At 42.9% G+C, this 13,959-nt stretch overlaps 1 protein-coding gene across 7 annotated transcripts in view; it reads left to right on the forward strand.

Annotated features, from left to right (window-relative positions):
* Positions 1–13,959, forward strand: part of DGKI (diacylglycerol kinase iota) — a 247,838-nt gene that overhangs the window by 139,010 nt on the left and 94,869 nt on the right. For all 7 annotated transcript variants that reach the window (XM_083401411.1, XM_083401415.1, XM_083401412.1 and 4 more), the window contains 9 exons: positions 795–855; positions 3,383–3,496; positions 5,817–5,954; positions 6,845–6,923; positions 10,225–10,280; positions 10,751–10,813; positions 11,448–11,521; positions 12,256–12,367; positions 13,528–13,727. In XM_083401411.1, the coding sequence (XP_083257537.1) occupies positions 795–855; positions 3,383–3,496; positions 5,817–5,954; positions 6,845–6,923; positions 10,225–10,280; positions 10,751–10,813; positions 11,448–11,521; positions 12,256–12,367; positions 13,528–13,727 (897 nt within the window). The remainder of the gene's footprint in view (positions 1–794; positions 856–3,382; positions 3,497–5,816; positions 5,955–6,844; positions 6,924–10,224; positions 10,281–10,750; positions 10,814–11,447; positions 11,522–12,255; positions 12,368–13,527; positions 13,728–13,959) is intronic.

Consider the following 13,959-nt stretch of genomic DNA (forward strand, 5'->3'; position numbering starts at 1 on the left):
TTTGGCATTTTGATTGAAGCTCCTAGTTGAAATGGTGCCCTTTTTCCTATCCATGCTGAATGCTGTTGGAGTCCTACCCGTCCATCTCATTTGTCCTGTGATGTTGCTTCCCTTTTCCCATGTTGGGCCTTGGGGGGGGGGGGGCAGGGAGAGAGTGTCGGAATCTCTGCTACAACCGAGCTACTCCTCTGGTCAAGCCTTCGGAATCTCTTCCGACGATGATTAACGACCTGAGCCTTTCATAAGGCTCCAGCTACTTTCCCCATTCAGCAGAGTATCAAAGCAGCAGAAGAGACAAGAAGTTTGAGCTACATTGCTAGGTTTTATTTCTAACTACACAGACAGAAAAGAAATATACATGCTCTCTCTGTGAAAGCAGAGAGCAACCGAACAACAAAGGAAGAGGAAACCAGTAACATCACATCTGTCTCCTGTCTTCCGTGAGACTTCCAACAGCCTGGAATCTCTGGAATGCAAAACAGAGTCTTGTGACTCCAAAAGCACTGCACAGTGGCATAAACAGAAACCAACAGAGAGTCCATTTGGTGGACCCCACTTATTTTATGCTAGACTTATTGGTATGTCCTAGTCTCATAGTTCTCTGTCAGCTGCTCTAACTGACCTGCCCACACCTGTTGACCCCTGGCCTTATTGTCGTACCTGGGCAGTTCACCTGCTTACAGTTGCTTGTTGGCACATCTCTCCTTGCTTTTTCAAAGCAGGGTTTGCCAACTAATAGCCCCCAGGCTGAATCATCACATAAGCTTTTTTTCATGCTCGTTTTCTTTTTATAGGCTTGAATTGTACAGAAAAATGCCAAATCTTCGAATCCTGGCCTGTGGTGGGGATGGAACGGTAAGTCCCAACCTTTTTTTTTTTGTAATAAGCAAAGGGGGGAAATTGCTGTGAACCTAATGCATGAAAGGGGTCATAGCAACACTGACAAACAGCACACACCAACTAAGAAAAAAAAGTGGCAAAGATGTTGAAGAGGAAATAGTCTAACCTGGTATAAATTAGCTTCTGATGTGTGCCTTGTTCCTCATGGATGCAGCAGCATGGACAGAAAATAGCAGAAGGCTTCATAGTGAAGTTACTTCATGCAGGCAGCTGCTGGTCATTAAGGGTCAATTCACATATCCATGCACATGACTTGACTTCTCTATTCTTTATTACCGTATATGAACAGCGACAGTGTTATATGACTCCAATGGAGAGCATTTTGTTAGGTGCTGGGAAATGAGAAGTTTGGGTTGTTATACCTGAGACGGTCCATCCATGCAAACAAGTCGCCGTGCTACAGCTATGGAGTGTAAAATCATGCATGTGTGAAGCTTGCCTCAGCATGCAGGAATAAAGTGTCAATAAATCAAGCAATGTGTGAACCAGGCCTTGGAATGCTGTACAGTATATGTCTGCTCTTCTTTGCTATAGAAGACATTTCTGGCAGATGGGAGATCATCTTCTGCCTCTGCCTCTGTCATAGTTATAGTATTGGGGGATGTCAGTCTGGATGTCATCTTTGGGATCTCCTCTAAGCTTGTGATTTATGTCTGCAAGAAGGGAGAAACGGGCTGCTAAACTGGTCGAACCAGTCTCTTTATTAAGCCAATGGCTGCAGCCAAGTCTGTAAAGTATCCGGCTTCATAAGTAAAGATAACAGGTGACTGTGTGACACAGAAATGACTACCTGAAGATGGGCAGAAGGGGGAGCCAGCCTTCCCTGGCTGGAGGAAGTGTCATTAGAGCAGGCATAGGCAAACTTGGCCCTCTAGATGTTTTTGGCCTACAACTCCCATCATCCCTAGCTAACAGGACCAGTGGTCAGGGATGATGGGAGTTGTAGTCCCAAAACATCTGGAGGGCTGAGTTTGCCTATGCCTGCATTAGATCCTGTGAAGGAGAACAAATAACTGGCAGTCTTAAACTAGGCAGGAAAAAAAGACAGAGGCTTGACCTGTTCCCTGTGCTGAATTCAAAGCTATGGCTTTGCCCCACTCTCTGTCTCTCTGAGCAAGGGAGCAAGTTCTGTTGGAGTGCTAATGCTGTGAATCTTGCATCTTATGCTCAGCCCATGTATGTGCATAAATGAAACCACACATCACAAAGGCCCCACTGTCTGTTTCTACATGCAGAGATCCCTGAGATCTTGTGCCGCTTGAGATATATGATGCACACAGCTGTATTTTAAAACGCTGGCTTTGGGTTTGTTGTTTCCACATTCCTTCCATTTCACATTTTGAGCTAATGGGGGCAGCATCTTCTCATTAATATGAGAGACACATGACTTATCTATGCTGAGGTTATGTTAGAAACAAATTAACGTCTCGTTGTTCCAAAAGCCATTAAATCTAGAAATGAAAATCTTGCTCAAATGGATTTAGTGAATATTCAATGAGACCAGATATTACTTTGCATTATTGAAAGAAACAGAAAGTGGGAGATTTTCCAGTGTACCTGCCCAATTGTTAACTTTTCCTCTTCTGGCAATAAAATGCAACATCGTCAACTTCAGGCAATCTGTATTCTAGACTCTTTCAGTCAGCCTTCTGATTCAAAACAATTCGGAGGGTGTCTTATCCAATTTTCTAAAGATCATGCAGAGCATTTAGGATCCATAATAATATACTTTATTTTTTAAAAAACTCAGCTGAAACGCCCAAAGCTTTATTTCTCAAAATGCAGCTGCTGAGAACAAGTGGAGAATTTGGACTGGGGCTGTAGTACAACATGGAGGGTGAAAGGGAGATGAACCCTAAAGGAATCTAGGAGCAGAGAGAGGGAGAGAGTGTTGGCCATTGTGAGAACAGGATGCTGGGCTATAGATTGGGGCCTTTGCCCTAATTCAGTAGGGTCTTATTATATTCTTATGGGGGTGCTGCTGTCCCAACTTCTGTACCTGATTGATTTCCTCCCCAAACCTAAAGCCCTCCCCAAGCTGCTGTTAGCTGTGACAGGGAAAACATGCAGGAAAACTTGCATGTTTTCCTCTTGGTGGAGAGGAAACTATTTGTGAATGGTAGTGTTTGTGTGTGATTTGGATCAGGGCCATGGCACAGGGAGGGGACATGAGTGGAATTATTTGTTTGTACTTATTTATTACATTTGTACCTCAACGTACCTGCTGGGAAATCAAGGCAGGGTACGTGTTTCTCTCGACCTTTTATCCCCATTAATACTCCTGTGGTGTAGGTTAGGCTGAGAGTGGGATATCCTGGTTTTCGGATTTTTTTAAAATTCATGGTATAAACCACACACCAGCAGAAATAAAATTGCACAGACTAGAGAACGGATGGGATATGTATTTGGAGAATCCCAAGGAGTGTGTCTTCACTGCCCCATAGCCTATGATACCATTTCCTTTCCTGTAATATTTGTTTAGGTGGGCTGGATCCTCTCCATCCTGGATGAGCTGCAGCTGAACCCCCAGCCTCCTGTTGCTGTACTTCCACTTGGCACTGGGAATGACCTGGCTCGCACCCTCAACTGGGGAGGGGTAAGCGGATAGCATGTTATGCCTCAAAGTATTTTATCAGACATTCACTGGCTGCCATTTGAAAGGTGTGAGATCTAGTTAAAGCAGAAGAAGCTAAAGAGGTTTCTGAATATTCCCTTTAGGAGGTGGCAGGCTTCTCCATCATCAAACCCAGTAGGCGTTTCCTTGGTGGATACAAAGTACACATTTCTTTGCTTGGGTACCACTTTCAAGAGATGTGTGAAGCATGAAAGAGAAGGGGCTGCTTAATTTCCCCTTTCCCTTGCTATTTCTCCACATATAATGAATTTTTCTATGTTGTTTTCACTAATATCACCACCATCATTATTAAAGAGGTTTTTTTATATGCATTTTAAATGCAATTTCCCCTAAAACGCACATGTTTGCACACATTCTTTTTTGTGTACAGAACTGCATTGTAGCATTGAGAAAAAAGGCATTTCAAAGGATAGCTGCATTTTGGTTAATTTATTGTTTTAAGATGTGCAAATTAGCTAAGTTTCAAATAAAATGCAAACTGAAGTGAATTTCTCCCTCACCCCTACCTCTGCGGACAGAAGACACTCCCCACTAACTGATTTTATTTCCAAACCTTTAAGGGAAAACAGCTTAGGTGTTATGTGTTATCAGACAAATAACTGGAAGGAAAAGGGTTAAACAGCACCCCCACCTCATATCTGCTCCCAATCACAGTGCTTCAAGTTTGTTTTTCATTCCAAAACAAAAAACAAAAACAAACCAGCAACACTAAATAACTCATCTCGTTTGAGCCTGAGAACTTGGCATATGACTTGGTTTTATATCATTCTTAGTCATCCCCAGACCCACTGAAAGAGGTGGTCATTAAACTGCTTCTTTGAAAAAAAAAATCTTTAGACCCAGCCAATATGGCAAACTATTGCCCAGTTTCAAATCTACCATTCTTGGGCAAGGTGATTGAGCGGGTGGTTGCTGAACAACTCCAATCATGCCTGGAGGATGCGGACCATTTGGATCCCTTCCAATCGGGATTCAGGCCTCACCATGGGACTGAAACTGCCTTGGTCATGCTGGCCGATGATCTCTGGTGGGCTAGGGACAAAGGTGACAGCTGTTATACAGTGGTTCTCCTACTTTCTCCTGGGCCGTGTCCAGAAAGTGGTGTTGGGGGATGAGTGTTCAGACTCCTGGGCTCTCACTTGTGTGGTGCTTTAAGACTCCGGGTTCCTTCCTCTCCCCCATGCTTTTTAATATCTATATGAAGCCGCTGAGAGAGATCATCAGGGGGTTTGGGCTGGGTGTTCATCAGTATGCAGATGACATCCAGCTCTACCTCTCTTTTAAATCAGAACCAGTGAAGGCGGTGAAGGTCCTGTGTGAGTGCCTGGAAGGGGGTTGGAGGATGGATGGCAGCTAACAGATTGAGGTTGAATCCTGACAAGACAGAAGTACTGTTTTGGGGGGACAGGGGGAGGGTGGGTATGGGGGACTCACTGGTCCTGAATGGGGTAACTGTGCCCCTGAAGGACCAGGTGCACAGCCTGGGAGTTATTTTGGACTCAGAGCTGTCCATGGAGGCGCAGGTCAATTCTGTGTCCAGGGCAGCTGTCTACCAGCTCCATCTGGTAAGCAGGCTGGGACCCTACCTGCTCGTGGACTGTCTTGCCAGAGTAGTGCATGCTCTAGTTATCTCCCACTTAGACTACTGCAATGCACTCTACGTGGGGCTACCTTTGAAGGTGTGTTGGTGCTGACCTTTAAAGCCCTAAATGGCCTCGGTACTGTATACCTGAAGGAGCGTCTCGACCCCAATCGTTCAGCCTGGACACTGAGGTCCACCTCCAAGGGCCTTCTGGCGGTTCCCTCATTGTGAGAAGTGAGGTTACAGGGAACCAGACAGAGGGTGTTCTCAGTAGTGGCGCCCGCCCTGCGGAACACCCTCCCATCAGATGTCAAGGAAATAAGCAGCTAGCCTATTTTTAAAAGACATCTGAAGGCAGCCCTGTTTAGGAAAGTTTTTAATATTTAATGCTGTATTGATTTTAACACTCGATTGGGAGCTGCCCAGAATGGCTGGGGAATCTCAGCCAGATGGACAGGATATAAATAAATTATTATTATTATTATTATTATTATTATTATTATTATTATTATTAGAAATCTCCTTTTGGTCTAATGTTTGGGAATTTCTGGGAGTAATATCCCCCCCCCCCAATCTCTCTCTCACTACCTTTTGAAAAGTAGTTGGAATATAGAGTTCACAAACAATCTTTGAATAACACTGATGATCCGGTATTCTGGTCAGATCTCTGCAATACATCATCTAATATCTTATTTCTAGGGATACACAGATGAGCCTGTTGCAAAAATTCTCTGCCATGTAGAAGATGGGACCATTGTCCAACTGGACCGGTGGAACCTCCAGGTGGAGAGAAATCCTGATTTGCCCCAAGATGAACTAGAAGATGGAGCACGGAAGGTTAGTGTGAGATCTTCCTCTATCGGAATAAACCAAAGGAAGAAAATCAGGGTTCATACAGGATGACAGGGGAATGCTGTCCAGGAATGCTAAGAATTTACAGTAGCTTTCTGGCTTAAATAATTGCATTTATTTACATGGTTGTTTACTGTTTCTAGAAAGGCAGAACTCTAGCCAATGAAATAACCCCTATCTGTTAGCAGCATTAGATCATTTAAAAGAAGTAAAATCAAAAGAACTAAACTTTTGAGTCCAGTGGACAGGGACCCACCGGTTCCTAGGCTGATGATGGCAAGAGTCCCAATTCAGGCATCTTTCCTGAGCAAGCCTGTGAGCTGTTGCAGCGAAACGGTATTCTTTACTGCCTCTGCTGCTTGGCTAATGAGCGCCACTAATTAGCAACAGTCCAGTAGCAACTTCAGTGGTGCTCTGGACCAGGCAGACCTTCTAAGCCAGTCTTGTAAACTTAGGTGAACTGCTGTTCTTACAAGCTTTACCTGTAGCAGGAGGCATTTCCAGAGAAGAAATCTGAATTGCTTAAGAAAAAGGTCCTACATGCTGTAGGTGACCTTTTTGTGCTCCTTTTACAAAGTCCTCCTTTGTCTCCTTCCACTTAATATGGGGGACTGTTGCTGAGTGGTAGAGCATGTGCAGAAGAACCCAGGTTCAGTTCCTGGCCTATTATTATTATTATTATTAATTTAATGCTGTAGCTGGGAAAATAATACTTCTTGCAGAGCTGCTGGCAGTCAGATCATAAAATATTGGGTTAGTGGAACCAAAGAACAAGGCAGTCTTGCCCAAGTTGACCTAACATTTGCCATTGCATATTCTTAATTTTTCTTTTCACACACAGCATTTCCCTTGTTCCCCTTGTCTTATCATTGCAGCTTCCCCTCAGTGTTTTCAATAATTACTTCAGCCTGGGATTTGATGCTCACGTTACACTGGAATTCCATGAATCTCGAGGTGAGAGAACAAAAACAATATCTTCTCTTCCTGAGCACCAGGGTGGAAAATGAATGGGTTGTGAAAGCCTTCCTCAAAGAGGTGCTTTACCTTATATAGCAGGCAGAGCTGCAACAGGTGTGGCTTCTTCCACTGCAGTACAGTGTGGGATGAGCTTGAGGTGGAGACTGTTCCTATCCCTCAGAATACAATAGAGGAATTAAAGCAGAGATGATGAACCTGTGGCCCTCTCAATGTTCTTGGACCTCAGCTCCCATAATCCTTAACCCATTGGCCATATTGGACTTGCAGGGTGACAGGTGCCCAAGCCTTGAGTTAAAGGAAAACAGGAGATGATTTAGGTCTCTCTTTAAGAGCTGAAGGTTTCTCCACACAAGCTTCTTATCAATCAGCTGGTTTTTGTGGGATTACATGATGCATGCAATGTTTGCATTTGGATCTGTTTGTGGGAAGGCTAAATGTCTTCCCATAAACCTCTCATTATCCTACATTTTTAGTGCATAACCATCACTTTCCTACCTGCAAAACAATCTGTCTTTTAAAGCAGGAAGTGGATTTGTTGTGCCATATTGCTTCAATCCACTTTAATAGTCTAAACCTAAATTTGTGGTATGCATTTGAATCCCTCCTGCAAATTCTGGAGGTGACCTAAGACTCTATACCTCTAAGCTGCTTATTCATGAGAAAATCTCAGAGGAGACCTAGCTCCACCTCTTCTTAAAGGATTGCCAACTCCTTTCTGGTAGGGTTCATGTAGTTGGGGGTTTGGGCTGCTTTTAACTCTTCAAGGTAACTTTATATTATTTTATACAATGAGTCACGTTGACACTGGGCTTTTCTCCTCTCTCATGTGGTTTAGCTATTATGCTTTGTTTTGAAGTTGTTTTTATTTTAACATATTGCATACAGCATAAAGGTTCTCTTTACGAGGTGAGCAATAAAGCCAATCAATAAATGTACCCTTACCAGCTACACACAAGGTAGATGTTTAGCAGATGAATCTTTTTCCTTGCATGCTGATCTTTACTGTTGCTGCTCAAAGTTTCACCTGATAAATTTCTGCCTGTTGTGCAATGTCAAAGAAATAGGGGCCCTGCCAATAAACAATTGGAAATCCTACTGATCTTCTTTTGTAAAAAGGATTGCTTTTTGACCTGAAAGTAGAGCAAAAATCTGGGCCCTCCTTGCCTGATTCTTCTGAATATGATACACTGTGCTATGTAAAGGTTGGGGGTATATTGTGAAGACACAGGACATGCAAGACTGGCACTCCAGAACAGTCCCTACTAAAGTGCATAATAATATTTGTCTTTGTTCATGCGAACAAAGTACTCCTATCTGTTTTGAAACATTGCCCTTAATACTCATGTAGTTCCATACAGCACAACCCAGCCAAGCAATAATGGTCAGTCATTATGATAGATGTCTGTCTGTATGCTAGGAAATCACACTGATGATACCCAAGTTGTTGTTCAGTTGCCTTGTTTGGCATGTGGCTGATTTAACTACAACCATACTTGTCCTCATTTTCATGCTATCACAAAGCCATGCAAAAATGTCCCCCCCCCCCATTTTAAAAAAGAACATCCTAATGCCAGGCTAAATAAAGATCTGAATGCCTGACGGAAAGAGCGAATGCATATTTTATCGTGTTTAAGATGACTGTGAGCAGTAAGCATAATAATGAAGGGCCATGGAAGGGCAAAGGAATGAAGTGATGACAGCTGCGCGCTCATTTCCATGTGCACATGTGCTGGCGTGCATGCCAAATGTGCCTGGGACTATATAGTAGGGATGAGGTCCTGAGCTACTTTCTCACTTAGCAGAAGCATTATTTAATCATGAAGTCATATTGCACTATAAAGAATGAATGGACATTATTCCAGGGATGCCAGTGTGTGCATGTATGTGAGTTTGTGTGTGTGTGTGTGTATGCGCACACAGGCACACACACACTTTTAGAGGAGAGTAAAACCGCTTTGGGGAAAAGCAAGCTGTAGGCTTGGAGGTGAGTAATTTGGCCAGAAAGATTTTTTTCCTGTTAATTCAGAGTTTCCCACCCCTTCAAATTTATAATAAAAATGAATTTTTATACGTAAGGTTAGTGTGGGGGACCCTCTGGGGGTTTGCTTTAGTGTCCTTATTGTTTGTAGACTTCCTTTTGGTGTCTCTGTGTGTTTCAGTCAGATGTTGTTTTCTAATAAGTAAGGAGGGTTGTTTGTTTGATTGAAGGGTTATCCTCTTGCTCTCCCTCCCAGGGGGCAAACTGATCCTTAGTGTTCAGTCAGAGCAAATGGCAATTTGGTTTTCTCCAGATTAATGTTTGCTCCAATTTAGCACTAAAGAGCAGCTTTCCCCTGGGAAAGGAGTGGGGCAAGGGTAAACCCACTCAGACCCATGCCTCGAAAGTGTGAGTCCGAGCAGAAAACCACTCAGACTAGTGCTTTCTTGGCACTGGAGAAGTAGACTTGTGGACGAGCCCTGAGTGTACTTAAGCGCCGCTTTTCAACAATGATCTGCAGATCTGAGGGTGGTTTACAACATAAAGATATGATATTAAAACACAAAATACAATATAAAAGCACAAGGCGTTGTTATAATAAAAACTGCTCTTTTTCCCTTATGGGGTACCCAAGAAGACCGTATAGAGTCTTTATGTAGGTTCTCAATTGGTAGGAGAAAATAACAGAGGCCTACCAGAGAATATTGAGAAGCAAAGCAGCTAGTAAGCTTGATCTTTATTAAACTGTTGCTTCTCAATAGTCTCTGGTTGGCCTCTTTTATTTTCTCCTACCAATAGAGAACCTACATAAGGTCTCTATACAGGCTCTTGGATACCCCATAAGGGAAAAGGAGCAGCTTTTCTTATATATGCATCAATACTCTTTTCTCCTTTTTCTTAGAAGCGAAAGGGTAGGTCTTCCATTAATAATGGAATTACACTTCATTTATTAATCCAAATTAACACTTCTCAGTTGTGCGCAAGGCCATCTCACCTCACCAGTCAGCACACAATGGTTTCTTGAAAGAAAAAAAAAAGATGAGCAATTTGCCCCCTTTTCCATAATAGACTGATATACAGTTCATCGGTTCCTTTTGACTCCCTTATCTAGGGAACACAGAAAACAAAGATGCATCCTTTACGCCCCTCCTCTTTAGCCAGCAGCCAGCAATGGCTAGAAACTCAGCTGTTTGCCTGCCAGAAGGAAAATAAGGAAGTGAACCATCAAGGGCAGCGTACTGTTTAATTGCCTTAGTAAAGACTCCTTGTATTCTGCTGTTTTCTTCTTCTCTATCACAGAAGCAAATCCTGAAAAATTCAACAGCCGCTTTCGAAATAAAATGTTTTATGCTGGGGTGAGTTGAAACGTGTTTTCCTGAATCCAAATTTTGCTTATTTTTTTGGGGTGGTGGTAAACAGTTTGTTTTATTGCTTTAATTATTGAGGATCATCACCACTATTCTTTGGGACATCAGCCAATTGGCTCAATCTTCAGGCTCAATCTTGAGCCCCTTTGAAGTCACCTGACATCATAATGAAATTGGATAATTGGCAGTTTCCATCCCTGTGCCTCCAATAGGTCCTTTTGGAGTATTTTGGGCTCCTATTCCATGTCGCTGTCTGATTCAAGGAAACTTTGCCAATTAGAAATGTCGTATTCACTTCAGCACTTAACTGTGCCCTGAAACTCAGCCTCTTTCTGTGGGGCAACTTCACTTAACAAGGCCTTGTTTTCACTCCAGATTCTTGAAGCAACAAAAATGAAATTCAGATGAAATTATTATATCACACTTCTTTCCCCCGTCCACTTTTCTGTATAATTTAGGCAGCCTTTTCCGACTTCCTTCAGAGAAGCTCCAGAGATTTATCCAAGCATGTGAAAGTTGTGGTGAGTATAAAAAGGGGAACTATGCTTTTTAAGGATGTGTTGGAGAATTGGCTGGTAAAACAAGAGGAGAAAAGTTTCATCTTGATTGTAAAGTTGCATACGTTTTGTGAAGACTAGTGGAAATTAGTTTCACTTACATTTAGTGAATCTTAGGAATCTGGGCTGGTACCTAAATTTATTGTTACAGAGATTTATTGTTACAGAGTTGCCAGTTTTAAGATGGAAAAAGACTTCCATGCCTTTAACTGAAACAAAAAAAGGAAGGAGAAGAAAGGAAGGAAGGAAAGAAAGTGGGCACAATAAATTTATTTCAGCAAGTTTGCTTTCTGGCTTACACCAACCTTCCCTCTTTCCATGTTTATTTTTCCAGTGTGTTCCCCATTGTGTTTTATTTCCCACTAGATGTAATGGCACCACATTAACATATCTGGAGTACTTGCTTTTGCCAGGGGAACATAGCAAAAATAAATACAGTATGGGCTTGCTCCTCTTTGTTTCATCTGGGCTTCTTGTGTGATGTGGCCTTACATATTTTTTTTTAAGTCCAAGATCACATTAAAATAAATCCACAGGTGTTTATTTTATAATAAACCTTAATACATACTTGTGTGCTCTCTCTCACTCTCTTTGGCAGTGTGATGGCACAGACCTGACCCCAAAGATTCAGGAGCTGAAATTCCAATGTATAGTGTTTTTAAACATACCCAGGTAAGGACATGTCCTGGGAGGACTTGTGACAAGGTGAGGGAACCCTAGGAGGGGAAACCATTTATTAAAAAAATAGACAATTATCCCATAGATCTAGGATTAAATCTCTAGCAATTAACTGAAAGGGCAGTTGTTATAGTTCTATCCCCCCCTCTCCCCCTCCCAATCTCTCTCACACTGAATTGGAAGACCTAATTGAAATAAACCAATGGAAAGGAGGGAACAGCCTCCCATTGTCCTCTTTCCTCACTTGGAAGACCTTACTCACTTTTTGAGAAATGGTTGTGCTTGGTGATCTGAAGAGTTGAAACCAAAGAGGTGGTGGGGAGGGCTGACCATATGGAGCATTAAAAATAAAAATGAGTTTCCTCTTTGCCTTATTCTCTCAGACCTTCTTCAAACAGCTAACTGTGGGATAAGTACGAGTGTGCAAGCAGCTCCAGCCCTGCAAATGGAGAATTGACCACCCTGGTCTGCATGATATAACTCTGGTATAAAGCAGAGGTGTTCCTTCTGAAACCTTACCCTATCTGAAAGATATTTGTAGAAGACTTATGCTTGGTTTTGTTGCTAAAAGCCAAGTGGGCCAGATGTTCAGTGTTTGCTCAAATCCCACGGATCCTCAACCTCTCACATTCATGCTTGTGAGCTTTCCATAGGCATCTGGTTGGAAGCTGAACTAAACAGGCTTTTACTTTGAAGCAGCTGAGCTCTCCTTATGTTTTTCTGTTCAGGTATTGTGCTGGCACAATGCCCTGGGGGAATCCAGGAGACCACAGAGAATTTGAACCACAGCGGCATGATGATGGTTACATTGAGGTCATTGGGTTCACCATGGCCTCCTTGGTGAGTCTTTTTCATCGATTGCCTCCTGCAAGCAAACTGTCTATAAGTCAACCAGAGCTGACTCACAGAGAATAAACCAAATGGCAGGTTTCCAGCTATAACTGAGTATGTAGAGTGAATTTTCCTCACTCCTGGTTTGCCATTTGAGAGAACAGCCAAGAATGGGTGAACACCCCTTCCTTCTACACCTGAAAAAATGGCTTGCAGGAAGGACTTGCTATCTTAATATCTGGTGCCATAATTATGGCCTCCCATTTTTATTCCTTGTTTCTCTCCATGCCTTGCCCTTCCTTCCAGATTATTCATTCTGCAAGGAGAGGGGGACTAGAAGAGAAAGGAACAATCAGTTCTCCAGGGCATCAGCCTTCCCCTACCTATTGCTAACTGTCTCTCCCACTCACATACCTCTATTGCTCCCACATGCGTTTTAAACAGGACAGCAAGTCAAACTCTGAAACTTGCAAATGTTGTTGGTGTGTGACTCTAAGGGTTAAACTTCATGTGGCATTAAACATTGCTTTTATCCATTTTAATTGGAATTAGTGACCATGAGGAGCCCCAATCAGGACCCTGGGTGGGTAGGCACAGGGAGTTTAACCCTTTCCATGCACCACTGTGGTCCCAATGAAAATTGCCCTCCCTCAAGCTACTATTTGCACTCCTTTTGGCGCATGTTTATTGTCTTGAGGAAAGGCAGAAGCAAAAAAGCCCAGAGCAGACAGCTCATAAATATCCACCATCCACCCTAAAAGAACCATTTGGGACTTTAAAAAGACCTGTGTTCACCCAGGAAAGGCAGAATCTAGTAAGCCTCAGACAGGGATCAAGTATCATCACCCTCATAATATTTTACCTTAGTATATGTATTTTTGTGCACATTCCTTGGCTGGAAAACTGCACTGCACAATTTGGAGAATTGCAAATTTCAAAGCATGGCTGGGTTTCAGTTTGCACATTTGTTTCCAAAAATGTGAATAAGGTAGATTGGCCTTTAAATGCAAACCGAATCAAATGTCTCAGAGTCAGTAGGTGCTGAATCACCTGCTGCAAGCAATCCTTGAGCTCATAGGGTCTTGCAAATAACAGTACATTTTAGCCAGATTCGATGACTTGAACTGATTCCTCCCCTCTTTTTCTCTTTTTCTCTTTCTATTGCTAAGGCTGCTCTTCAAGTGGGAGGCCACGGAGAAAGGTTACACCAATGCCGGGAAGTGACGTTGCTGACGTACAAGTCCATCCCCATGCAAGTGGATGGGGAGCCTTGCCGACTGGCTCCCTCGCTGATCCGAATTGCCCTGAGGAATCAGGCCAATATGGTGCAGAAAAGCAAGAGGAGGACATCGATGCCTATGCTCAATGAGTGAGTTAGCTCCATGTGCATCTTGGGAAAAGGGAAATGGTAAAGTTGAGCCAAGTCAGTGATGGATCAAAGACATGGCCAAACTATGCCAAACAACACCCTGTCATTCTGCACCTGTCCAAATGACATGACATGCCTCCTCTTTTCACCGCATACCCCACCTTTGTTTGTGCTTAGCATGCGAAGACAGCTAGCTATACAGCCAGAGGAGCAGGAACCCTTTTCTTACTCT

The sequence above is a fragment of the Podarcis tiliguerta genome (genome assembly GCF_965153285.1).
Source record: "Podarcis tiliguerta genome assembly, chromosome: 10".
NCBI classification, from domain to species: Eukaryota; Metazoa; Chordata; class Lepidosauria; order Squamata; family Lacertidae; genus Podarcis; species Podarcis tiliguerta.